The 25,819-nt window shown below is 44.6% G+C and overlaps 1 protein-coding gene across 4 annotated transcripts; it reads right to left on the bottom strand.

The window, feature by feature from the left end:
• Nucleotides 1-1,265: 1,265 nt before the first annotated feature.
• On the bottom strand, nt 1,266-24,403 carry LRRC8A (leucine rich repeat containing 8 VRAC subunit A). 4 transcript variants are annotated; one of them, XM_075439738.1, is made up of 4 exons: nt 24,299-24,403; nt 22,566-22,691; nt 10,281-12,444; nt 1,266-6,962 (listed from the first exon to the last, which is right to left on the bottom strand). In XM_075439738.1, the coding sequence occupies exons 3-4, from the start codon at nt 12,435-12,437 to the stop codon at nt 6,687-6,689; spliced, it is 2,433 nt and encodes an 810-aa protein (XP_075295853.1). In that variant the 5' UTR covers nt 12,438-12,444; nt 22,566-22,691; nt 24,299-24,403; the 3' UTR covers nt 1,266-6,686. The 4 variants fall into 4 exon arrangements, with proteins under 4 accessions (XP_075295853.1, XP_075295850.1, XP_075295854.1 ...); XM_075439735.1 differs by lacking the exon at nt 24,299-24,403 and adding an exon at nt 24,206-24,281; XM_075439739.1 differs by lacking the exon at nt 24,299-24,403 and adding an exon at nt 23,451-23,567.
• Nucleotides 24,404-25,819: the final 1,416 nt, after the last annotated feature.

Below are 25,819 nucleotides of genomic sequence, written 5' to 3'. Positions count from 1 at the left end.
CAAGCCTTTCTTTCAAGTTACCAGAAGCCTCACAAATAAAGTAATTTTACATCAAGAGAATTCTCATTGTCATCAACAGGTGAAAACAAGATAGTTACTTTCTTCAAAAATCACCAAGGTAAAAAGCTTATGGTGCAGTACTGCTAGAGGATTTTACTGGAATAAAACTAAAACAGTTCCAGCTGCCTCTATTGCTTCTTTACCTTTTCAGTGAACTATGTAGAAAATTTGGAATTACCAGGATTAAAAGTCTTTTTCCAAAAAAGACAGATCAGTTCTTTACCCTTGGGCTCTTTTCCCATCACTGTATTAGTCCTGCAGGGATCCAGCAAGCACCAGTTTTCTTTGACAGTACCTTTCATTCTCTCCTTTTGCTCAGCTCTTCAAAGAAGCTGGTAAATCCTTGCCAGAAGGAGCTGCAGTCCAAGTGAGCCTTAGATGACAAGGGGCACTTTGTCCTCTCCTTTCTCGGTTCAGTCCTGCTAAACGTTTCATCAAGCACCATTACAGACCAGCACCTTTCACCTCTTTCACAGCTGGCTCACATTGTCTATCACTGAAGTGGGACCAATGTCACTGTGGTCACGTAGTCTCAGACAAAGGAAGCAAGGCAAGGCAAAACAAGAGAAACACCTTTTGATACAATCAATGAGCTGCACAGAAACTCAAATGGTCTCTGAAAGTTACAGGCTGATTCTCTGTAACACATCACGACCACGGTCAATTAGGAAAGACATTATCTGCCAGCATTTTCAGTGGAAAAAGTAGTGGTGGGTTAGGCAGACAGCTAGGAAACACACTGAAATGATTTGTCACCAGTAGTTGGCTGAAGACAACTTCTATGGTAACAGGCAGTCTTCTCCGTTGACTTCAGTCCCTATCCCTTTCCCCTAGGAAAGGAGAGCACAATATGCATTTTGAAAACCCAGCTGAGTTTCTGTGGGACCACGGAGACAATACTCCCACAGTCTCATATTTGGCAACATAAACTGCTTCAGCCACTTGTTGAAGTGATGGTGAAACACGTAAGGCAGCCTAGGCTTGTCACTGAGCAGGACCTCTTCCGCTGTACATCTAACTATTTGCTTATTCATAAAGGAATGTCATAATCCACAAGGACTCGTGTGAGGAGTAAAAAACCCAATAATCCTACACAATAGCTGGAATTATCGTCTGTCTTCTGAAGAGTGAGATCATGAAAAGCTAAGTGCCTTCGCATACAGAAAACTTAAAAGAAAGCAGACATAAAAGGAAAATGCAAATTAAAAATTAAAACTTTTATTCTGTTAAAGTGTCCAGTCTTACAAGTCTTTCAGAGAAAACAATAGCAGCCTTCAGTGCTTAAGGTGGAGGTGCTGTTGGTCAGCTGCCCGAACAATCCCACATACAAAGTGAATGTCATGGTTCTGCAATGTTACATCAAGTTGCAGGTCTCGGATGCCAAACCACAACCCCGCTCATACATTTACAAAATGGGAGTGAACAATGTTTAAGCCATGAGCAGTGTCTTACTTCAACGGACATACTTGTCAGCTGTAAAAGATGACTCAGGCTCATTAGCCCCCTTCTCATTAAGTCTCTAGAAAATTTTCCCTCACTGTTCAATAAAATTCCTTTAAAGGAGACAGAAGAAGGAAGGGTAATTCCAGAAATCCTAAGTTAAGCCTTTCTTTGTGTGAATTCACACAAAGTTCACCTTTGCTATTGCGGTCCAGCAATTCAAGTACAGCTGCTTTGAAAAGGGATTTCGCAGATTAGATTTCTGGAGGATTTCATACTGCCAGAGCAGTTGAATATTAACCTACCGGATGGAGGGAGAAAGGTCTGAGTCAAACAACACTCTTGTCCAGTTCCATTTCTGCTTCATGCACTGTTAGACACTGCAGAAAAGAAAACTCGCTCTGTTTTGGCACATGCTTGGTAAAACTACAGGATCCCACTGTGTGGCCAAACAGGGGGAAGAAGAATTTTCCTTTTAAAATGCAATGAGAAAAAATAGTGACACTTGAGCAATCGTTTTACTAGTTAGCACTCACATAGTCTTACCTTAAGTAACATTTCAGAGTAGATGACTCTACTGTTTGTGGTATGACAATATTGTTTGTCAGTGAGAAGTCACGCCAAAAGTTAAGAAATCTCTCCATGGTTGAAAGAATCGGAGGAACAGCTGGCTTCAGGCAGAGACTATTACAAACACACTTGAAGGAACAAGTGCCTGTGTGGAGAAGTTACATTAATGTATCTCTAGAGAAGGCACAGCTATTACTGAGAAGAAAAAATTACTCTTCCCCCGAAGGAGGACTTAAAACAAAAGCCACAAAAACCCAAAGAACTCCAACCATGTGAGTCCCTTTCCAAAGCAGAAAAAAGATCAGGAAAGGAAACGATGTCACAGCTGTTGAGTCGATATTTGAAACTTTTTTTCCATACACCTCACCCTCTGCAAAGGATGTGTTATTGTTCTCAAAATTCCTGGAATCATTTGAAAGAAGAAAAAAAGAAGAGGACCTCAGTGTGGTCCAGCAACAGGATGCCACTTAATACTATTTATGGTAATGAACATCAAGACTTACTTTAATTAAAATGAAGCAAGCTTAACGGAGTATGTAAATGGTAATAAGAAAAAATAGGAAATGAGGTAGGATTATTACCAGGAAGTGACCATTAATACCAAAGAACACCACATCATAAGAGATACCTGTAACAGATATTTAACCATTCAGACTGGCAGAGTAAATTAATTCCAGCTGCTGAATTAACTGGGGACAAAATTATAAAATAAGAACACAATCTTCAAGAACAGCTAACATTCCAGTGCATAGTTTCAGAGATTTAACAGCAAGATTTAACACATTTAATACGTTTGGTATTCATTGCCTTTCAGGTGGTTCATATAATTAGTTGCAACTTCATACTTTTTGGAGTATTTAGCAGGAAAGGTAGAATTCCATTTTACTAACCTCTAGTCCTAACATAGGATGAGAGCTTGTGATCTACAGGGGCTCCAAGAACTCATTCAGCTCAGAAGTGCTATTAAGGAAACAGCTGGTTTTAATTCAAACTGTTGTATAGTTTAGCAGCTAATAAATAATCTTTTTGCTACTACTAGAGCACTTTGAAACGCCTGTCAGGAGAACAATACACTGACCAGACTGTTGATTGTCTGCTTAAGTTGAACTTTTTTTCTGAACGCACAGATCAGTGTCAGAAATAAAACCCCAAAAAACTTCAGTTGATGGAAACTTAGAGGAAAAAAAGTATATACTGATCGAATACTTGCAGAGGAAGGATTGTTGATGTAAGCTCATCCCTCAACGACTGAGCAATCCAGACAAGTATGGGAAATGGACGACTCACTCTGATGTGGGCTGAGTTTTGCAGGAGTCCTGAGCAGCAAACATATTCAGGACCTCATGGTTTAGACCCTACCCTTGAAGTTGTAAAGCTTCTTCATCTCATCACACAAGACTGATACTCCAGAATCGGTATCTATTTGAGGGAAGACCAAGAAGCACATATCAGGAGTAAATAATACATATTGCTGTCTTCCAGAGTGGCCATGTATTTTTGTACCACCTGCGTTTCTGGTGCAAGAAGCTATCAGACTGCTCATCCCAATTTTGCCACGCAGGAATCTATTTCAAGCCCTAGCAGCCATGACCAAAAAAAAATTGAGCTTGGAATACTGAAAGAGCAGCAAAAAGCTAGTGTTCTCATGCATGATCAATACTCGCCTTACAATTGCTTTGTAGACCGCAGGCATAGAGCAGTCTCTACTCAGCAAGCATCAGGAGTATAGCTCTGGTATTTGATCAGGAGTTAGAGATGGTCTCCGACTTCTAGCAGAATAGACTAATTGTCCACTTGTCCTATGGACTCAGCACTTACGTGGCAGTTCAAGAGGCTTGCAAGCTTCTAGAAGCACTGCAGCATACTTTCAGGAGCTGCTTATAGAAACTTCTAACATAGTTGTGTAAAGTTTGTGCAACTAAGACCATAACTAGAATCGAGCATCAAAGCACTTGTCTACAATGATCCAGGCATACAGAACAAATCTCTCTGCTCCTGTAAGCTAGGTGAAAATTCTGTGAGGTGCTTTGCCCTTTCAGCCCTGCCTAGCCTAAAATACATGTGTTGTAAGCCAGTTACCCAGTGGCCTTGAATACAAAACAGAGTTCAAGTCTCTGTTCAGTAGCCGTTACTCTCCAGCACTATCTTTTGGCACACAGAAAAAAAAAAGTTTCCTTCACAACCCAAACAGCCCCCACACCCACCACAAGGAGCTGACTGCAAAACAGTATTACTGTAGCTAAGCCTGAAGCCATTTCTGCTTTAAGCAGCATTAAGCTCACCTAGCAATTTCTGTCCTCTCTGTTGATCCAAAATGCTTGTGCAAATAGAACGAGTACAACCCAAGAAGCATCAGCATTGATACTTCCCCATCCTTTCAGCAGTGGCGCCAACTCTAACACAATTTCAAGACACTAACCCTGTTAGAAACAGCAAGAGCTTTTAGAGTACCTTGCCTGCCAGATAGAGAGATTTAATTATATTATTTCCTAGACTACTTAAAATTTTCATAATGAATGGACTAAGGGAGGCAGAATTTACATCTTTCTTAAAAGCAGTTTTATAAACAGATCTCCCAGATTTTAATGTATCTTTATTTAAGCATCTGAACATCCACAAATCCAGAGCCCAGTTAACATTGTTCATGGTTTCAGCATGTTTAGTGTATATATTTCATATCTTACATCAAATGAGGAAAGCCACAGCATGCCTTATTGCCCCAACATCCACGAGATCACCACAATCTGCTAAGCCAGGGCACTCACTGGCAGCTTCCCAGGAGCCACACTGGAGATGGCTGCAGCTTTCCCCTTTTGTGCACACAGGAGGCCTTCACACTTCTCATGCCTCAGCTTGCAACACTCCACCTTGAAGCCAACCTGTTGGTCTGGTGCAGAGTATCACAGCCAGGACCTGCAGGTCCATGAGCCTCTTCTTCCTTCTGATGAAAAAGAGCAGACTTGGGGTGTATTGTAGGCACACCTTAACCACTCCACCTTAAGAACATGATTATCAGTAGCTATTACGAATTATCTACCTCTGCCAGTGCAGAAGGTTGTGTTTTTTTGTCAAACAATACCAAACAGGTCAGACTTGTTTCAGTAAAGTCTGCTCTGTCTCAGGCGTCTAGAGGAGCTCAGTCCAAAGAGGATTCTCATACCGCTCCTTAATGCTGAAGGAATGAAAAGGGGAAGAAACAGGAGGACAGGTTTCTTTTCCAGCACCAAGTTCAATCAGCATTAGCCTCTTATTTAGGCCAAGAGGTGTAACAGGAACTGACAGCTGTTAAAGTGAGGGGACAACAAAGAATAATCAAGCAGCTCTGTAGACTGTTCATGAAAAAAACTGCCTTAATGCTGAAGGAATGAAAAGGGGAAGAAACAGGAGGACAGGTTTCTTTTCCAGCACCAAGTTCAATCAGCATTAGCCTCTTATTTAGGCCAAGAGGTGTAACAGGAACTGACAGCTGTTAAAGTGAGGGGACAACAAAGAATAATCAAGCAGCTCTGTAGACTGTTCATGAAAAAAAACTGGCAAAGCATCTAACAGCTTACTGGGGCAAGGGAAAGAGGTGCAGAGGAAACCTGAGTGTTCCTCTTCAGTAACACCGCCAACCCCAGGAGACACCCCAACACACTGGCCAGTTGTATGTTCATATTTGATATGTGACAAAATACCAGGAATTTAAAAGTAGCTTAAAAACTTTAAAAGCCAGATCCTGAAGCAACTCAGTGCTTCCTGGAGATTACACAGTCCAACTGCTTTTGATCCAGATCTTCCTCCACTTGCACTATAGCCATCCATTTCAGAACAGGCTAAAGCTCTGGAATTACGTCAGTTAGTGCCTCCAGCACATCAGCTGGAGAACGATGCTATGTGATCTAGCCAACAGCACAAGTGACTTGAAAACGTTAAAATAGTGCAATCTTAAATGAGCAGATAGAGTTTGGGGGGTTTGGTTCCTTCTCCAGGGGCAGAGGAGAAGATATGGAGTGCCAATGGGAAAGACAATTGGTAAAAAAACAAGATCCTGCATTCAAGCTGATGTCCAAGATAAGTTTATCCCCCAAACCCTAATGCCAGCATCTAGATAAAATCAGCTGTCTGTATCCTGCCCCACCCCACTGTGGGGCCTCACTGACTCTGAGGTGAACAGTACCAGGTGTCACAAAGAGATGGAGATTCAAGAGGCTTCCTAGTCTCTTGATCTTTGCTTGCAGGACACTGGACACAGTCCCTGACATGTATAAGCCCCATTGGGAGCAATGCAGCAATCCCCACATTTCCTTTTCTCCTCCATTCAAAGGTCATTTCTTCTCACCAGCACCATCCACCTCACCCCGCTTCCTGTCCAGAACAGCAACACCTCTCACTCCCACTGGCCGCTGCTCAGAGGCCGACTAATCTGTCTTGATCCTCATCCTGATCCCGAGCTTCCCCCATCCTGCATCTAAGGCAAAAAGCTGCCTCATTCAGAGTCATGTTTGTTCAGGGACTCCTTGGCTAGTCTGGTAGTGATAGGAAGGGAGAAAGGGGAGGATCTGGGGAACAGGGGACTGGAATGGCCTTTTGTTTCCTTCTAGTTGGTCAGAGGCTTTTCCCTTTTTTTCAGAGGTTCAAGCTTGCTCTTTGTCTGCCCTCCACAGCCGCTCTTTGACTTCCAAGGGCAGTGTGTTAAACAGGTCCTCCTCTACCACAAGCCCACTGCGTTTCAGCAGAGGACATTCTCCCAGCTCCACAGGCAGGCACTCCAAACGGTTCCCTCGTAGCTCTATCTGCGACAGATTTGTCAGCTCTCCAACCCGGGACGGGAGTGACTGAAGCACATTGTTTCCCAGGTTCAAGGTTCTCAGCTTCCTGCACTGGAACAGCTCTGGTGGGAGACTCTCAATCTGAAAAAAAGAAATCCATCATAGGCAAAGTCACCAGTAAACAGGACGCATGCTCATAAAAGACCAACAAGCCCGCACAGTGCTTCAAGGTTTACAGAGCCTTGTTTTCAATCATCCACTGCTCCCTTGAGTGAGCTTCTACCATAAGGACTGTTCCCAAAGTAAAACTCACTACACCATGGTTGTATGGATTCCTCTTTCAGACACTGCATCACTTACAAGAGATCACCAGTGATGGTGGCTAAAGCAGAAGACATCACCAAGGACAGGATTAGAAGACCAGAAACCCACTCACAGCTGGTCTATACTGTTACACACTCCCATCAGTATTAGCTTCTTTCCATCCCAAACCCTTTATACCATCACTGCATCATAGCCCCTCTGCTATGCACAACTGGTATTATACTGAACACCATAAAGACTGGATCTAGTCAGGACTCCTAGTTTTGCTGTAGTAAGAGCAGAGGCTATGCAGGTATGGTCTCGAGGCTCTGAGAACTGGGACTCTTCTTCCATCATTTCTGTAGGGCTTTGAAATGTTGCAAGGACTTTCTAGGCTCCAAAGCATAGATTTTTGTTTTGCTTTTTAACAGTGCCAACATGCAACCAAAGACAAAAGAGTGAAGCCACCAGCTGTCAGCTTTCCCACCACCACCTTTACATATCCATGAGTCACTAATTTAATATGCCTTATTTCTATTAAAGCTTTTTAATAGTCTAGTCCTCCCAAAGAATTTCTAGGAAAACAATGTCTAAAGGTTTAAAAAACACTAGGCTACGAACGTAGCAATTCAGTATTCTCCCTTTAATTCAAAGTCTCATCTTGGAGGCTACCATTTGCCTTTAAATGCAACTGTCTCCTTTTTAAAACTTAATTACACATTATATCATTCATGGCTAAATTAGACTGTAGTAAGTTTTGAATGAGATGGGAGTCAAGGAAAAGTCAAAATGAGACCAGAACAATTAAAGACAGTTCAATTCAGCCATTGTTACTGGTACTGTCAAGTGTTTTGCAAACAGCAACATGCAATCAAATGATCACAGACTCTTGAAAATAATAGTGTTATTTAAGGGACAAGTATTGGTTTAGGAAGGAAGCAATGTGCTATAATACAGCCTGCTTCCCAGAATGGCACACTAGTACCAGCCAACTCCAGAAGTCTCTATTTGCTAAGACTGTTGAGCTAGGAAAGGACATCTAGGATAATTCCTGGCCTTGGGAAATGCCAGACTACCAGTCCTTGTGTTTCTTGCAGTCACTGCTTACTGTAACCAGACTGTCAGAGGCCCAGGGCAACCATGGCCTTGCCCAGGGACCTGCAGAGGATACAAACAGCTGAGCTGTCGCACTGAGTCCTCACCACATTTTGCTTCAGAACACAGGGGAGTGAAGACTGCTCCAGCCTTTCTGTTGTATTAGCATTTTTTCAGAGAAAAATGGGTGGTACCACACTGTGCTGCAGAAGATGGAGCTGCCTGGAATCCTTTTCATCCAAGAGAGGCTCCACCCCAAGACTGCAGAGGATACATTGCAGATTAACCCCCAGGAAGCTGTGCTAGGAAGGTTGCCAGAATACAAATGGTGCAGAATTATGAGAGTTCTGAACAGTAGCTTAAGGATCTTTGAAACTCCCTCATCTTTGTTTAATGCCATCCTCAGAAACTGCCTGTATTGGCCCCACTTGCCCTGAGAAAATATTTTGGCTTTTAACTTAATAGGAACCGATGTGTGCATACCATGAAGCTGACCAGAGCTTAAGCCATACATACAGATGCACAGCCATCCAGCCTGTTCGTGCCGGGAAAACTGAGGGAACAGCTATTAAACTGGCATAATTCAATGGCTGCTGCTTGTACTCTTCAGTGGCACAACAGACTTGAACATCCATACGCTAACTTCGAAACACTGGCTGGAGTTTTAGGAACCCTGTGTAATACTAAACTGCATTAGAAATTAGAAACTTGATTTGAGAGCATTCCCCCTGTGAAAAGTCAAACCATACTAGAGCTGCTCTGTCTGCCTCTCACAGGCAGTTTGACAGTCTTCAATTATGAACACATCTTGCCAAAAACAGTAAGCATCTTTACATACAACAGTGAAAACTAGGACTGCTCCAGGACAATTCTACTGCATGTTCCCAGTAGAACCCAAAAGCCACTAATTAGATCTGTCTGCAATTTGTAGTTATGTTAGAGCCTTCTGCAACTGGAGGTGGTAATAAACTCCAAGAGAAAAAGAGCCTCCTGGGAATTTGCAGACAATGAATGAAAGCTTCAACAAGGCATTCAGCTCAGCACATCTCAGCGCGAGTCTGTGCAGTCACAGACTGATCTTGGCAATACATGGTAAATGAAGTCTCTTTAATCCCAAACACATGAACAAAGTCGCAGGATAAAACATGGGTACAGTTTACTTTAAGCAAATAAACACCTTCCAACACAAGCCAAGAAACAACTTGTGGTAATCGAGCAGCATAGCACACTTGGTCATACCCTCTAACCTGCCCGGCACTTAGACAGGCTTAGACAGTTAAGACTTAGACTTAGCGGGGATTGCACAAGAAAACCTGCAGCCATCATACCGCAGCATAGCACGGTGCCATCATATTTCCTGCCCTCTGAAAGTCAAGGAGTTGACTTTCCTATCTGACTACCAATTGATAAACCTGGTTCAGTTCCCTCTGCCCTGAGGAAAGATACTGGAGAGAGCAAAACAATCTTCTGCAAAGTCACCTTTGTGGAACGAGACAATGCATTTTAGAAGTGAGAGCTTAAAAACTATTTTTCGTAAGTCTGTCTATATCCAGCTTCTCACAAGAAGTGTATGCTACAAGACCAAACTATGGAGTAGTCCCTGGAAACGCGGAGTACTGTAAGCAAAGCCATGATAGCTGCTGCCACAGTGTATGTACATGGCTGAAGTACGCAGGCTTAACTGTCCAGTTCTAGATTTAGACTACAGTTTCTCAGATCTCCATTTTAAGCCCCAAGCTGATGTAAAGCTAGAGACTATAAACTTCCAGCTACACAGGAGCAATTGACAGGCAGGACTTCTTAACAGCCTCCAACTGCCACTCAGAAGCAGTTTCACTATTAAGAGAGAAAATGCTACAGATTAAGGGCTGTTAGAAGAAAGGCTTGCCCCTGGAGCTCTTTGCAATATTTCACCTCAGGGAAACAAAAGCTTGAGAACATAAATAGAATGGCAGTGCCAGGAGTATTTCATATGACACTATAGCATGTTTAATCACACAGATAACAGAAGTGTCAGTTACCTTTACTCACACAGGAATGCTCAGCTGCTTGCTCACTTACCCTGTTGGCTGTCACAGCTAGGTTCTGCAGGTTTTGAAGGAGTCCAACATCAGGCGGTATGGAAGTCAAATTGTTGTGGCTGAGATCCAAATACCGAAGCTTTCGGCAATAGAAGAGCTGGGTAGGGATCTTTTCTATCTTGTTACGATTCAGATAAAGGCGTTCTAAATTGGTTAGGTTGCCTATTTGCATGGGGATGTAGGCAATGTGGTTGTACCACAACTTAAGGCAAGTGAGACGATGTAAGTGCTGGAAGCTGATGATTTCCTCAATGGTCTTTAGGTTATTGTCCTTCAGGTCTATCTCCTGCAGATTGTGGAGGCTAAAGATAGAGTGAGGAATGCGTTCCAAGTCACAACGGATCAGCTCAAGCTCCGTCAAGTTGACCATTTTCTTAAGGCTGTTGAGAACAATGAGCTTAGTGCCCTCATTGTTGATGGAAAGCTTCTGAAGATGCACACCAACATCTGTCACCACCTGTGGCAGCTTGGTGAGGTTACTCTTCAACCTCAACACCTTCAGCCTCTTCAGCTCCCTCAATCCATCTATCACAATGTACCGGTTGTTTTCAGCACTCAAATTCCCTGTCAGATGAAGTTCCTCTAGTGTTTTCAGGCTATAAATCCAAAGAGGAATCTCCTTGATGTCTGTGAACTTGATGTGGAGAGATTTCAAGTTCTCCCTCAAGAAGGCAAGGGCTGGAGCCTCAATTTTGGCAGCTGTGTGGTAGAGCCACAGTTCCTTAAGGCTGGTGAGCTGAGCAATGCTTGGGGGAATAGTGACATCAGGGATGAGCTCCAGCTTCAAGACCTCCAACTCAATGAGGTCAAAGACCGTGTCAGGAATGCCACTCAACATGAAAAGATGCAATTCCAGCTTATCCTGGGAGTTCTTGGTGATTCTCTGGCGCAGCTTCTCCAAAGTCCACTCATTGTTGAGGTTCAGCTGCCGCAGTTTGTTCTCACTCACCTCCGACAGAAAGACAGCAAAACGCTTAGAGTAGAGGGGGTCATACTGATCAATCAGATGGAGCATAAAAGCAAAGTCATTTTTCACATCAGGAATGTCACTGTAACTGCTCTCCTCCCGGATGGACTCAAAGGAATATTTCTTGAGTGATCGCCTCAACATCCACCAGAGTGTGTACATGCAGATCAAGCCATAGAATATCACCAAACTGATGTAGAAAGATGCCAAGATTTTGAAGAGAGTGGCCAAAGGATGAGCACAGCGGTAGATCCTGTAGCCAGTCAAGCTCTCAATGTCCACTTTACAGTCAACATCAAATGTTATGTTGTTGACATAGTAAACAGTATAGCAGATGATCAGAATGAACTTGATCACTTTGATGATGGTCTGTCTCATGTACAGGCGATAAACTATATCTCCCTCTTCCACATGCGTGCGAAATTTTTTCACTTTCTCAAAGAGTGCTTTGGCCTGTTCACCTTCCTTCTTGTCCAAGACACCAGTCTCAGACCGGTCCACAATCCCTTGCTCAATTCGAGACTTTGTTCTCTGCAGCATGGGAACAGTGGCTTCCACATCCTCACTGACCGTGGAGGATTTCTTGTCCATGGAGCCGTTCATTTTCCCAAATGCTGGCTTGGTATCACTCTCTTCCACCACTGTCTCAGATAATGCCCTCGTTGTCCATGGAGAGTCAAAACACTTAAGCAAAATAGACACAAAATGCTCCAGCTTGGAGCTGGTCCTTGGAAATTTGAACCAGAAGTTGCTACAAGCCAGGAAGATGAGAGTATGTAGCAGCACCAGATAAGGAAAATACTTGGCAAACCAGTGAAGACGGTTCTCATAACATACCGCATCCACATAATTATACTGGTGCCGGTCCAAATCATATCGGATCCCCGTAGGCCCTGTATCAGTAGAGGGAACAAGACTAGAGTTATAGTAGGTACGCTCTGGGGTTGTGGCTGTCCAACCTCCGACTGAGTCATTGCAAGAGTCTTTGGTAACCCATTTACAGGGCAAACAAATCATTTTGTCCTGGGTGACCTGAAGCGTCCCTCCAAACACTGCAATCATCAGCATCACTATGGAAATGTAGTCCGTGAAGACGTCCCACCATGGCTTCAGGATGCGGTATGCTGGCTGAGTGTCAGCAAAGTAGCGCAATTCAGTGACTGGAATCATGATTCACCTGAAAGGAAACCAGAAGCAGGCATTACCACCTTAAACTGTTTTGTTCTGCTTTTCAGGAGGGCATCAGGAAACTCATGTTTCAAGTGCTGGCACAGCAAGACTGGAATTAACTGAGGCCCAGTTTCAAGTCACCCGGAGACAAATGAATGAGGCTTCCTGTGAGTAAGATGCTACAGCCGAGGCTGTAAAGTTAGTTTGTTGCCGTCTTGACTGACAGATGAATTGCCACAAAACATCAGAACTGGTTCTTGCCACTAGCACTCTGTGGAGCAAGGTATTCACACTTAAACCAGCCTGCCAGACCAGTATTTGGAAGTTTACTGTTCTATCTAGGGATTTTGTTTCAGGGATGAAGGAATTTGCCAGCACTGTTAGAAGAGATAAAATCCACACATAGACAACTCATAGTTGTCATCAGTTTGTTACTGTTTTTACTGAGCTAGAAAATAATAATTCTACATTTGTGTGGTTCTCAAACCGCAGGGGCAAGGAAGATGATTTACGTACAATACAGTTAAACTTCCTAGGACCACTTCATTCGTGCAATTCAACATCGCATCGATAAAGCAAGCTGGAAAAGCGAACAAAGTTGCCTGATGTGACTTTTTCTTCCACATAAGGAGTTTAAGCATCCCCTCTTTGCTTTAATTCTCCAAGGAAAGATTAGTTACTTGTCCTCAGAGATGCAGTACTGAAATCCTGTAACAGCTGCTCTTTGCCTTATTTGCTTCAGAAGCAGAGGAAGGGGGAAACATACTCAAAAGAAGAATTCACTTCCCTGACCAACCACTCCCACCCAGAGTTCATCTCAGCTGGGATTTAAGTGTCACAAAGGAAATCAAATGTTCTGGGAAGCAGAAGCCTTATGGCAGTGCTTGTTCTGTACTTCAGACTTCCAGATGAAACTTCAAGCACATTCTTCAATCAGCCTTAGAAAGCCCAGAAGCCTGACTGATCCATGGATAACCGAGCTCACAAAATCCCCCTATCTGACAGGCAACACAAGCAAAGAACATGAAGTCATTGTAATTTGTTCTAACGACAGTGAAAAAGCAGTAATACCACATCATACTTGCTAGATAAATTCAGGAGTAGGACAAGCACTAATCCTTCCATCATTTTGAAACTCCTACAAATTCAATTGCAAAGGAGGAAGAGTACAAATTCAATCATGTTTCCCCAACCCATGACGACATCATTTGCACAGACAGTCCCAACGAGTCCCGGGGCAGTGCAGGGTCAATAGCCAGTTTCTATAGACCACTGGCTAGGAGAAAGCCTTCTTTGACAAGTGGGGGTGCCCACACCATCTGCTTTGGTAGAATTCAAGTTTGTATTTAAAATTAACTTCCAGCACAGAACTGCAAAGGGAACCCTTCCTACTATGAACTCAAAAAGCACCACATTCCCTAGAGACACCAAATACAGAACTCTATTCCCTGGTTTGCTACTTACAATAAATGGTAGAATGCCAGCTTTGACTTAGTGCTACTTGGGAAGGCTGCAAGCAACTATAGGTGGCAGACTGAAAGACGACAGCCATCCCCAAGAAGTGTTTGCTCTTCTGCCCATCCAGTTCCAACACTACATTAGTCTATCACAGAAGACAAACTGGGGTAACTCTACATGCAATTTTTTTTGAGTGACAAAATGGCAATACCCATTTTAGAAGTTCAGTAAAACAAGGCAGAACAGCAAATCTATTAATTTATCAAGTAAAGCGATGCAATCCTGGCACAGGATGCAGAAACAAGGGATGAAAACAGCCATATACAGCACTGTCAGAAGAAACTACTGTCCTGTTAGGCTGCAGAGCCCTAGCAAGGCAGCTGGCATGCCTCTGCAGAATGGACTGCATTGAGCAGATTAGGGCAAGAGGATTACACATCCACAGGGAGAGGGAAGAACAGGCAAAACTGAGTGTCTTCTGAACAGCACCTGAGCAGCTAGAACAAGAGAAGCAACAAGGTGTTCAGAGATCTCCTATCAGTCCTGCTGCTAGCTTGCTGCAAGGCACTAGGCAAGGCACTTCATCCATGCCTCAGCTTCCTGCTCTGAACACATCCACGTCAGGGAGAAGAGAGTCCATTTCCAAGATACATTTCAGATGAGCTGTCTGTGCATACTACAGAAGTACTAATTCCAGGATAAAACAGGGTACAGAAGTTTCCTTTACACCCCCTGCACTCCAGAAACCCCAAATGAAGCCCGCAGTTAGACAGCGCTCTGAATCACAGTTCCTGGTGATATATGTCTCCTCAGTTTGTCTACACAGACAAGAAAATTCAAAGTTAAAACCCATTTCATATCTGTATTTTCTGCAGGAGAATCTATAGCTCTGACAGAGGCCTTTAATCACTACTGACAGAAGCCTTATACCATCCCAGCCCCCTTACCCATGCATTCCCTCCCTCTTCAGAAGCACCAAAACAGGATATATACCTGAATTGTTTTCTTTTTTGTTTGGACGCCTACTACACCAGGCTAGGAAAGCAAGACAATTCATAGAGAAACCAGAAAGTTCAGCTACTGAAAGGTTTGAGAGCCAGGGCAGGACCACTGACATACTGTTGGACCACAAGGAAAAACAAACAAGACAAGAACTCAGATTGCCCTCCCTGTCACCCTCTGCATCCCTCCCACTGCAATCAGGCTGAGGGAGCAGAGTCCTGCACTTTTACAGTCCAAATAAGAGAAAGCCTGGGAAGCTTTGCAAAAGGGGAACATAAAAAGCTACTGCAGTCAACTGCTGCAACAGTTAACTTTGACATAGCTTAGCTTCTGAAATCCAAATATGCTTGCAGGTGAGCACAGCTTCAGTTTTAGCAGACTCATAACCCAGGGGGGCGCTGAGAGCCCCGAGTCTCACTACACACCACCCTAAGACTCCACGAGAGTTCAAAGCCAGTCTCCCAGAAAGTACACATTTTTCTTAAACACTCTTGCCAGATGTGATGGAAAACCTTTTAGTCACTCCTTTTAAACTACATCCAAGAGGTAACACAAATGCTGCCATACCATTCATTGCTCTCCATAAATGCTGTGTAAGATCCTACTCCTTTTCAGGAACATGCAGTGAAAACACTGATATTGTTCATAAAAGGACTACTCCCTATTTGAATAACTCTTTACTTCTCCTACCCCACACTGAAGAAAAAATATATATACTTACCTCTTTCCTTCTCTTGCTTAGATACCACTTCTCCCCGAAGATCCTTCTTCCTCCCTCCAGTACTACATCATTCTTGATAGGGAAACTTTTGCAGGAATTGTCAGGCCCTTCATTATTTCAATTAACTTCATTACTTCATTACTCCTAGTAGGCTTATGAAATAGGGAAGATCTCTTTTCAGGAACTGGGGTCTCATGGCTAAGGCATTTTCAGACTTGAGCTGTAGTGCTGGGTTGCTAGTTTTGCCCAAGCCAGGAAATGCCTAATTTCTTCTCACAACAAATTAACCTTGTGCTCACTTGGATTTGTATCTCTAGATGGCTAGGAAGGAAACCAACAAGAAATTAGTGCAGCAGGCTCCCTAATTCTATTCATCAGTTACATGGGGTAGGAAATCTCCCTTTACATTGTGCACCTACAAGACAGCTAAAAAAAAAATCACCCAAGTGTTCCATGATAATCTATTATGGTTCAGTGTCAGCAATTAAACCTTGGCAGGGTGGAGCAGGAAATCTCCTGCCTTTCTGTAACAATGACACAGGGTCACTGGAGGAAGCAAAGGACATTCACAGCAAGTCCCCATTCCTCCTGGCACCAGCAGAGACCCTGTTCAAGTCCCAAAAGAACAATAAAACTAAGGGCCACCTTTACAGAAGCTGGAATTTGCCATATCTTATCTAATCTTACTCCCAGCATCTGCAGTAAAAGGGATAACTGCCCACCAAAAACTTGAGAAAGTAGGTGGGAAAGTCGCATCCCTCCTCACCCAGATTTCCCATGCATGCATTCCATTTCTAGTTACTGAAAGACAGTTCTGCATCAAGATGCAAGTGTCATCTTTATTTTATGGACTCCATTTTGTAATCATTTTAGAATGTGATTCTTGTTGCAACACTCTCCCTTCTGGATTAGAGCAAGCAGTTTCGCTGCTGAGATGGATGACAACAGCAGACTAACTCCGAGGAGTCAGATTCTCAGCGGCTGTCTCTCTCACTTGCAGTTCCCCTGCACGGCAGCATTCTTCCCACAGGGCCTGTGATTCCAACCACTATATAGAAAGCAAGCAAGTAGCCACAGCACAGACTCTCCCAACAAGTACATGGGCAGAACAGAATTATTCAGATGGAGGATATTATTCTGGCTGAAGACTAGGAACAATACTTGCATGAAGACAGCTGGCTAAAAATAAAGTTACCTCCCGTGTAACCAAGACCAGACCAAGCTGCACAGGACCAGCAGGCAGACTGCAGAGATTTCAAGCTTCTGCTCTTTTCAGAAGTTGAACTCCAGTGTGCTTTGTCAGCAGGAAAGCATTTACTGTGAAGAAACTTCATTAGCTATGTCACTTCTGTCATGTAGCCTCACTGAAGGCTGAGCACAGAACGCGTGAACTGAGTGAAGGACTTTATAGACATGAACAGTCATAACTGAAAAGGAAGTATGTGTCAGAGCAGGCTGGGTGAAGAAAGATCTGAGCTCCTTCATACATACCTCAAGTTCCAGAACTTTCCAGCTGGAGCTCAGAAACAGGTGATTTGCTCACAGTATAGTTAACTCTGCCACATGGAAGGCATCGATAATGAGATCTTGAAAGAGCACTTTATTCAAATTTACAGGCAAGTTGATTTCACTAAACTTGCATAAGCTGATAGGTAGGAATATCTCTGCCTAAATGCCTGTCAACTTATCAGAAGCATAAGGAAGTAAGTTTTCCAAGGGTACAATTAAATAGGCAGGCTTTAGGTATTGCACACTGAGAAAAAAAAAAAACCAACAACTTACAAGTGTCTGTCTCGGAGGAGTTTCAGCTTTTGCATTCCACAGTGCCATCCTAGCTACCACACAGTCCCTGAGCAGTCCCTCAGCCCCCGTGAAATGACTTTATCTTTGAGGGTTCCAGCTGCACCAAAGCAGCACTACTTCTAGCACTACAATTCATATCCAATATAGAACAACCCTAGGCAGTTCATAGCAGCAACATCTGAGATCGTACCAGGAAAGATCTGTATGCTAAAGCCTCATTATCATACAGCAGGATCAATCCAGCTCAAACAAATACACTCCCGAAATCTTTGCACATTCCACATTTAGATACTACATACCTCTTCACTGCCTGCAGATTCACCTGGATCCAAGTTTGCATCCTACCACGGACTCCTTTCACCAGATGACCATCCCTGCCTCAGGCTGCAGGCGCCTACCTATGATGTGCTGCACAGCCTCACCACTAATGCCGAACAGGCTGATACAACACAAGAAACAGCAGTTTCAGACTTACATAACCAGCCTGCCAAACCTACCCAGGCTCCAGCCAACCACAAGCACCACCAAGTACTAATCCTATGTTTTACTAGACACACCTGGAGGAGGAAAGATAATCACCCATGTTAGAAGAGGGACATTCTGAACACACCACACCTAAACAGTAAAACCAGTCAGAAACAAGATTAAATGTATCTGGCTGACAGAGACGTCAAAGCAGCAGGTACCTTACTAGATAAAGGCTGACCAACCTGAGAGCATGAATGCTTTCCACAAATCCCAGGACCCCTGTGATATTTAACAAGTTCAAGGTATTAAGAGAGCAATTGCTGCAGGAGCAAACATCCTCTGATTTGGACAATTCCTCTATCCAAAACCACCCAACCTAAACAGCAGAAGACTGACTTACTGTTGACAGACACCTGGCCGAGCAGCACTTCAAATTCCTGCCTGCAACCACCAGCCAGCATATCCAGCTAGCAACAAAGTGAACAGAAACAACATCACTGTTCTGTTTCACTGGCTAGTTTGTCAGCTTGACTCATTTACCAAATACTTTATCCAGCCTCCTCTTTCCTCCTCCTTTCCGTTGGCCATTCTGTTACTAATGGAGCTACTGGCAAAATAGGACTACACGCAAGATCTTATGATATGTACAAGAATTTAAGTTTCCACCCCCCCCTTACTTCCAGAGAGTCCCTGAAATCACCTTTAGTGGCACGCAGTTTTCAAGCCAGGCAGTCTCATAATATAGTTTTAGATAAGTAGACAAGGACCCTTTCTACATTGGATCTTCCAACTCATAAGTTTCCACTATATATATTCTTAATTCTCAGTGGATTTCCTTCTAAGATCATGGACAGCAAAACAGAAGTCAAGCACTGCTTACAGAATTTCTTACCTCTCAGAAGCCCAGAGAAAGAGGGAGTTGTTCATGTGCCGACAGCATCAGAGGTAGATATGGGTAAGAAAAACGTGGATGCTGTTAAGACTATAGCCCCGATTATTGACAAGCTACAACATGTTACCGTAAGGTTTCAACAGAGCAGAGCTTCCCTCCCCAGCATGCTGCCACCTGAAATCCTAAAGAAGTGCATGACACAGAGCTCTTTGTTCAAAAACCAGGAAATGCAAGAGCTTTGCTGGTCAGAAACAGGACTGGGAATTTACGTGTCTCCTCCCCATGTTTATTAGGCCCCAAATAAAAAGAAAAAAGAATGAGGCTGAAACAGAGCTGCTTTCAGGCACCCCTCAGAAAACCTTCCAAGCACAAGGACAGCCACATAATCAACTGAAAAAATCCAAGACACAAGATGGAACAACTCCAGTGATTTTGTCCTTTGCTGTTTAGAAATCAAGAGCAGTGAAGCCAGACACCAAAGCCCTGATGATCCCCACATCAGGCCCTTTCACACTAAAAATTAAATCCCTCCTGTGGCACAAAATGTCTTCCGAGATAGAGAAGTGAACATGGGAAGTTTAAAGGGTCATTTATAATTTAGACTAGCGGATAGAACGGTGGAACAGCAGCTGCCAGAACTTACACTCTTCACTTAGCCTTGGGTTTGCTGGCTGTTCCACTGAGAGCAAGGTAAGTTGGTTTTCACACAACCATCCAGCAGCTGCATGCAACATTCAGCCCCACCCAAGCCACAAGATAAAGCAGGATGAAGCGAACCAACTGGGTCACAACATCTTTACTGAAGCTCATGAAACAGAATAACCCACCTACACTACACACAGCACTTTACCATCTTTACAGCTATCCCTTGGTTGACTCTTCCTGTCAGATGCAAGACCGACATTCTCTTCGTAACAGTCTGGTGCAACAGCTCCTGTTTACCACCACACAAGCCAGCCTGTCCTAACAAGCACAGGGAAGAACATCTGCACTATCAGAACAATCCATGTCAGAGACCTGGCTTGGCCTCCTGCATATTCTGACTTCTGACAGCATTTTGCCCCAGCTGTGCAGAACTGAACACAGTCTAAGTTACCAGCATCACTGACACTTGGAGCAGGGACTGTATGTTGGTATCACACAGCTACGTAAATTTAAGTGCTATCAGATGACTTGGAATAGTGATGCAGATCAGAGAAAAATGTCTGTGTCAGCTTATAAATTATGAATGTACATGGTCATAGGTTTCCTATCCAAAATTAATATTCTCTTTGCCGTAAAAAAGATCCTTCAAGGACAGGTCATTGGAGCTTGTCTTGGAAAAGCACAACTGCCTTATTCCAGCAGGACACTATGAAACACTCCCTTGTACTAACTAATGCAAGCAACTGAATTAACTCTGTTAGTAACTCCTTAGGACAAAAAGACAGCAATAGCACTAACTCTTAACAACGAGAACAGCTTCAAGCACCTCCTCAGCTGCAGAAGGCTCTTCAGCATTTAATTTCAGTATTGAGAAGAGTCATACAAGAAAAGGTAATCATTTTCAGCTAAAGACAGAAATGGTGGACAGAGCAGAGTTTTGACATATTTAACAGATTAAGAAATCAAGACACTAGATTCAAAGTGAGTAAAAACTTTTAAGCAAGGATAAGATTAATTGATTGTTGACAGACTGTCACAACATGCACAAATCCACGGGTGTTGCTACATCTGTTTTCAAGCTCAAAGAGATAAGCCAGTTAAGATGAAAGAAGATGCAGATGAGAGCAGAGCAAGATAGATGAGACATCAGCTATCTGCACAATAATATTTAGCCTCAGTCTGAGGAAAGAAGAGGAGTAAGTATACATTCACCTGTTCACCATACCCTATAAGCCTTGCCTTCAGGACCACGAGCTCCAAACCAGTGACTCCGACTTACAGCTCAGAACATTTTCTGACTGCATCAGTTGATTAGTAAGGGACAGGCCACCCAACCTTTGATCACCAAGATCTGATAAAACCAAGATTCTAAAGGAGAACCTGTTAACCAGTCCAGTACACACCTTTACTGTGAACAAAGGTAAGCTGTAGTGAGAGAAGCAGCTTGCAAATTTGTCACAAGGGGAGCTTTGCGAATTGCCAGGGTAATTTTATAGCAAATGTTAACAATGCTTAGTACACAAGGAGAAGGAAGCACCATTATTTCAGCAGGGAGGTCATGACTGAGCACCTTTTAGTTTCAAAGGCAGTTTCATAGCAGCAGGAGGGGCATGTATAATCTAGCTCCATGAACTGGATTTCAAGTTGCAATACAAAATACATGCACCGCTTCGACAGTTTAGGAAAAAGCTGCTTGGAAGCATTCAAAATATACTGTTCAAAGCATGTAGACTTAAAACGCCTGTTCAGTATTAGTGTGCATATCCTAAACCGAGGCTATTCTTGAAACCACTTAAAAAAAATGCTAAAAGGAGGCTCACTACACTGCAGCTGAAAACATTAAGTTTTAATTTTTACAAAAGCAATAGCTATGCATATCCCCCCCGCCATATTAAGAAGCCCCACACAGAACTCCTAAACCTTTCTTCTCTGTGCTCCACCACCACTCACCTGACAACGCACCTCTGCTTTCCTAGGCACCAGTTAGGCTCTCACTCCATTTTTAAGCACTCTACTGAACAAAATCCTTCTGTAGAATGTGGAAGAATTACATGAAGGCCTCTAATAAGTCTGCTCCCATCACACAGCAATAACACAATAACATACATTTGACCTCCACTGCTTACTTGGAAAAAAAAAAGCCCTCGTATCGGAGAACCCCAAACCACAGACCATCTCTCTGAATGCCTGCAGCATTTACTAGAATGTAATCAACACTAAGCATTCAGTAAGTCATCACTGGAAGGCTTCAGGCTCTCCACACTTCAAACATGGAAACACTAGCTTTTAAACACACAGCTTCTGGCATGCTTTAAGGAAATATTTATGCACATTGTCTTTGACCTTCATGAATAAAGTTAGGATTTCCAAATACCACGAGAAAACAAATCAGCGAACCGCCAGAACATTAACCAGAACGTCAGACAAGTCTTAGGGGTACCTGCATTCTGGAAGCAACACACTGCACATCTTGCTGCTCACAACATGGACAATCTGGACAGCATTTCTCATCTCGAAGATAAGCACAGAATTCAGCAATACCTTTCATCACTATCCCAGCGAAGGACCAAGGAAGCAGGGAGTTTCTTGAAACCAAATTTCTGTCCTTGCCCAGCTGATACCCATGTGGGTGACTAGCCAGTGCATGCCTAAGAGCTCACTGTGGAAAAACTGCCTAGGAGGTGCCTATACAGCAACATAACCATCACCCCGCAGGAAAAGGAAGAGCACCTACCAAACCGAACAGCTCTTGCTACTTCTCAGCTGCATTCCTTCCAGACAGCAGTCACCAAACCATTTAATAGGCAGCCTTCAAGTATTTACCATTCAGTGCATTGAGAAGTTGGGGTTTATGTGGCCAGGAGTTCAACATATCAGTGAATACATAACAGTTCTATTCTACTCTGGACAATGCTCAGTTCCTTTATTCTTTTTTCATCTTCAAGCTGATTAAGGGCTCACAGAATTTAATTAGCATATCACCACTCTCCCCACATCACCCTCTGATCAACCACCTTTCCTCTTTGCTCCTTATCAGTCATCTCACCACTGCCCTGTGCTTTGCAACTACGTTTAAGTAGTATCCTGGTCACTTTTTTGGCTTTGCTTTACCACTCTAGAGCTGGCCTGTAGCCCTTACCCTGCAGCTGGGTTCTGCTATCTGCACTTCAGTTCTCTGTGCTGGAAGTGGATGATGTTCCTGTGTGCTGGATCCTGAGCGGGTGCCGAAGCACTGCATTCCCCACACGCCATGGGAACAGCTTCCCTGAAATGAAACAGAGATAATCAGCAAAGAAGAGAGAATCAAGTTTACAAAACGACTACGTCATGTAAAAGCTTGATAAGGGATATCTAAAGAGCAAGGAACAACTCAGATGGTCACTGGGAACCAGAAAGAGACACCCTGATGCCTAGAAAGATGGTGAGAGCCCCAAGAGCTAAGAAAAACTCTTCAGAGGAAGGAATCTCCACCCGTTATTCCAACAGAAGTCACCAAGAAGCAGATGTTGCAGACCTAGGTGAAGAAGATGCTGAATAATAATATTATAACTAAGCTTAAACTGGTAGAGACAGATTAACCTCCTGGAAGAACGTGCTTTTTCAGAGAGGGAAAAAAGGATTAATGGCTTTACTAGTCTGAAAAGTTTGAATTTTTTTAATGTTACTATCAGGAGTATCTGAAAAATATAGATCATGTTCCTAACCACTCTGGATTCAAGCAACAGCCCCCTCTCCTCTCAACACACGTCTACCAACATGAATCTTTTTAAAGCGGCAGCAGTTTATTACCACCACCAAGAATTACAACAGCTTTTTTTTTTTACTGGCTTCCTGCATGTCAGCATGGGGCATGGGAAAGCAGACAAGGGAGCAGACCTAGGCTCCGAGATCTCTGACGCGTCCAGCCTCCTAGCTATGCAGGAGAGGGCTGCAGAACTTCAGAAAGCATTCTGTCAACAACAGGGAAAAAAAGTGAAAAGGAACAGACTTTGCTGGGGAAAAAAAAGGCAATAACAACCCGTACCGGTGAAGATGTTCAAGAAGACGTTCCTCCCGATCCCAAAGTTACCACCAGGGCTGACAGGTTTTGAAGGGACCCTCTCATAACCAAAGCCGCTCTGCTTCAGCTGTGACAGAGCGCTGCCCTGGCAGCGTCCAAAGGAGAGGACTCTCTGACCTTCCCCCCCCGCCTCCTCCCAGCCCCAAACCCGAACGCCCCGGTGCCGGCTCCGCGCTCCCGCCGCCCGCCCAGCTCCCCGCCGCACCGCCTCAGGGTTCCAGAAGGAGAAAAGGCATCTTCCATAAGGTATAAATTTTTTTTAAAAAGCCAAAAACACCAGCTTCCGTCCGCAGCACGGCTGCCAGGTGACAAACGCAGGGCTTCTCCCCCTTGCCGGAGGAATGAGGGCCCCGGGGGGGGACGGGACCCGGACACCCAGCACACGGGCGGCCCTGCCTCGCCCCAGCGCCGGCTCCCCCTCCCCTGACAGGGCAGGGACGGCCGGGACACGGAGGAAACGAATGACAGCCGAATTAGTCAGCAAATCCTCCTCGCCCGGTGCCAGGGGAGCGGCTCGGTGCTCAAGCCCCACCTGGCCGCTGCCCTCCTCCCCTCAGGGCTGCGCTCCCCCCCCGCCGCCACCGGACCCCAGCCCTGCCCACCGCCGGGTCCAGTCCCGCTCCCCCTCACGGCCGCCTCACCCCGAGGACGCGGCCCCGCCCGCCCAGCAGCCGGGCCGCCGAGGGGAGCGCGGCGTCAGCCCCGTCGCCGACACCCACCTGGCTGCCCCGGCCCCCGCCCTCCCTCACGCCGGCTCCGGCTCCTTTTGTTCGCCCCTAACCGCACCGTGGCGGCCCCACCCCGGAACTGACCTCACCGGCCCGGCATGGCGGCCATCAGCCCGGCCCGCCGCTAGCGAGGGGAGCAGGAGGGCGCCGCCATCTTGGGAGCGGGTATGACGAGAAGGGAGCGCCGCCATCTTTGTGCAGGGCGCGGTCGAGCGGGCTGGGTAGGCGGCATTTATGGTGGCGGGGGGATAATGAGGAGGGGGGGGAGGGGAAAGTGAGGGCGGGGGCGCCATCTTGGTGCAGGGCAGCGCGCAAGATGGTAAAAGTCTTAAAGGGACCGCCACAATTCCAGCTGGGCAGGCGAAGGGGAAGGTGGCGAGCTGAGTGTCTTCATCTGCTGTGGCAGGACAGGAGGACTTTGGAGTCCAGAACTCAGTTTTTTTGTAAAGAAGCAAAAAAAATAATATTACCTCTTTATTAAGGTTTATGACCAAACCACGGTCAAGCCTTCTGTCGTTATTTCATTTAATGTAATTCTATGTACAGCAACTTGGTCTGGCAGCCTGTGGCACTGAGGGACAGCAGTCTCTGTCCCTCAGGAAGAACAGGGAGCAAAGCCAGGCCTCCCAAGGACAGCTTCAGGCCCTGATTCAGGCTGGTGCTACTGCTGTGAAACACAGAAGGGTCAGAAATGATAGCTGCCGTGCCCTGACATCACGCTGTTGCAATTTTCGCCCCTCAGCGTGGTTCAAGCCATGCGAAGCCATGAGAAGAGCGTCCGCTCAGCTGTCTGGACCTGGTGTGCGTCGCCTCCAGGCTCACAGACAAAAAGGAGGCTGTCTCTTTCCTTGTGGGGCCCTGCCTCCTCTCAGGTGACATTAAACCCTTTCTTTAGCTCCTAAATGGTTAACATCAGCTTCATCTGCCTCAATCTGTGGCTGTGCTCAGGCCTGACTGCCCCAGTCCTCCTCTTGCCCACCCACGCCAGCACAGAACCCTGATGCACACCCAGTTCCTGTCCTTCACATCACCGAGCAACAACCGAGGCCACAGACATCATCCGTGTTCAGGGACCGGGGGCACATGGTCAGGATCGGTAGAGAAAAATCTGCTGAACATTTCTCTGGATGTCTCAAATAAGAACTATTATCCACATTTAAGGCTACTTAACAATAATAAAATGAAAATCATTGAAATTGCAGCTTTTACCACTTTTTCCTTAAGAACCAACCTATATGACACTTCTAAAGTGGAATATTTTGAAACCCCCGTTCCATTTCTCTACCAACAGCGCACTGAACTAAGGCTGCTGAAAAATACAGCATTTGTTTCCTTGCAGCAGGAATAGTAACAGTGATGTGTTCCGAGTATATACCCAGCAGTCATTTTGTGGTACCTGAAAAAAGCAGGCTGATTCACTAATGGTTATTTTCATTTGGCTGACTCATTGGAGGACACTGTGCAGCATCATTTTTTTAAAAAATTCATAAAGGATGGTTCAAAGGCATTCATTATAATTTCATTAGTGTACAAGAGGCGGTTCTGAGTGGTGAAGTGCAGCCAATTTTGACTTGTATACACCAGTGATCACTGCTGTAATAAAAT

Source organism: Opisthocomus hoazin, chromosome 19 (genome assembly GCF_030867145.1).
Source record: "Opisthocomus hoazin isolate bOpiHoa1 chromosome 19, bOpiHoa1.hap1, whole genome shotgun sequence".
In the NCBI taxonomy this organism is placed as follows: domain Eukaryota; kingdom Metazoa; phylum Chordata; class Aves; order Opisthocomiformes; family Opisthocomidae; genus Opisthocomus; species Opisthocomus hoazin.
Note: the sequence above shows the minus strand (reverse complement) of the source record. Positions and strands in the feature narration are given on the sequence as shown.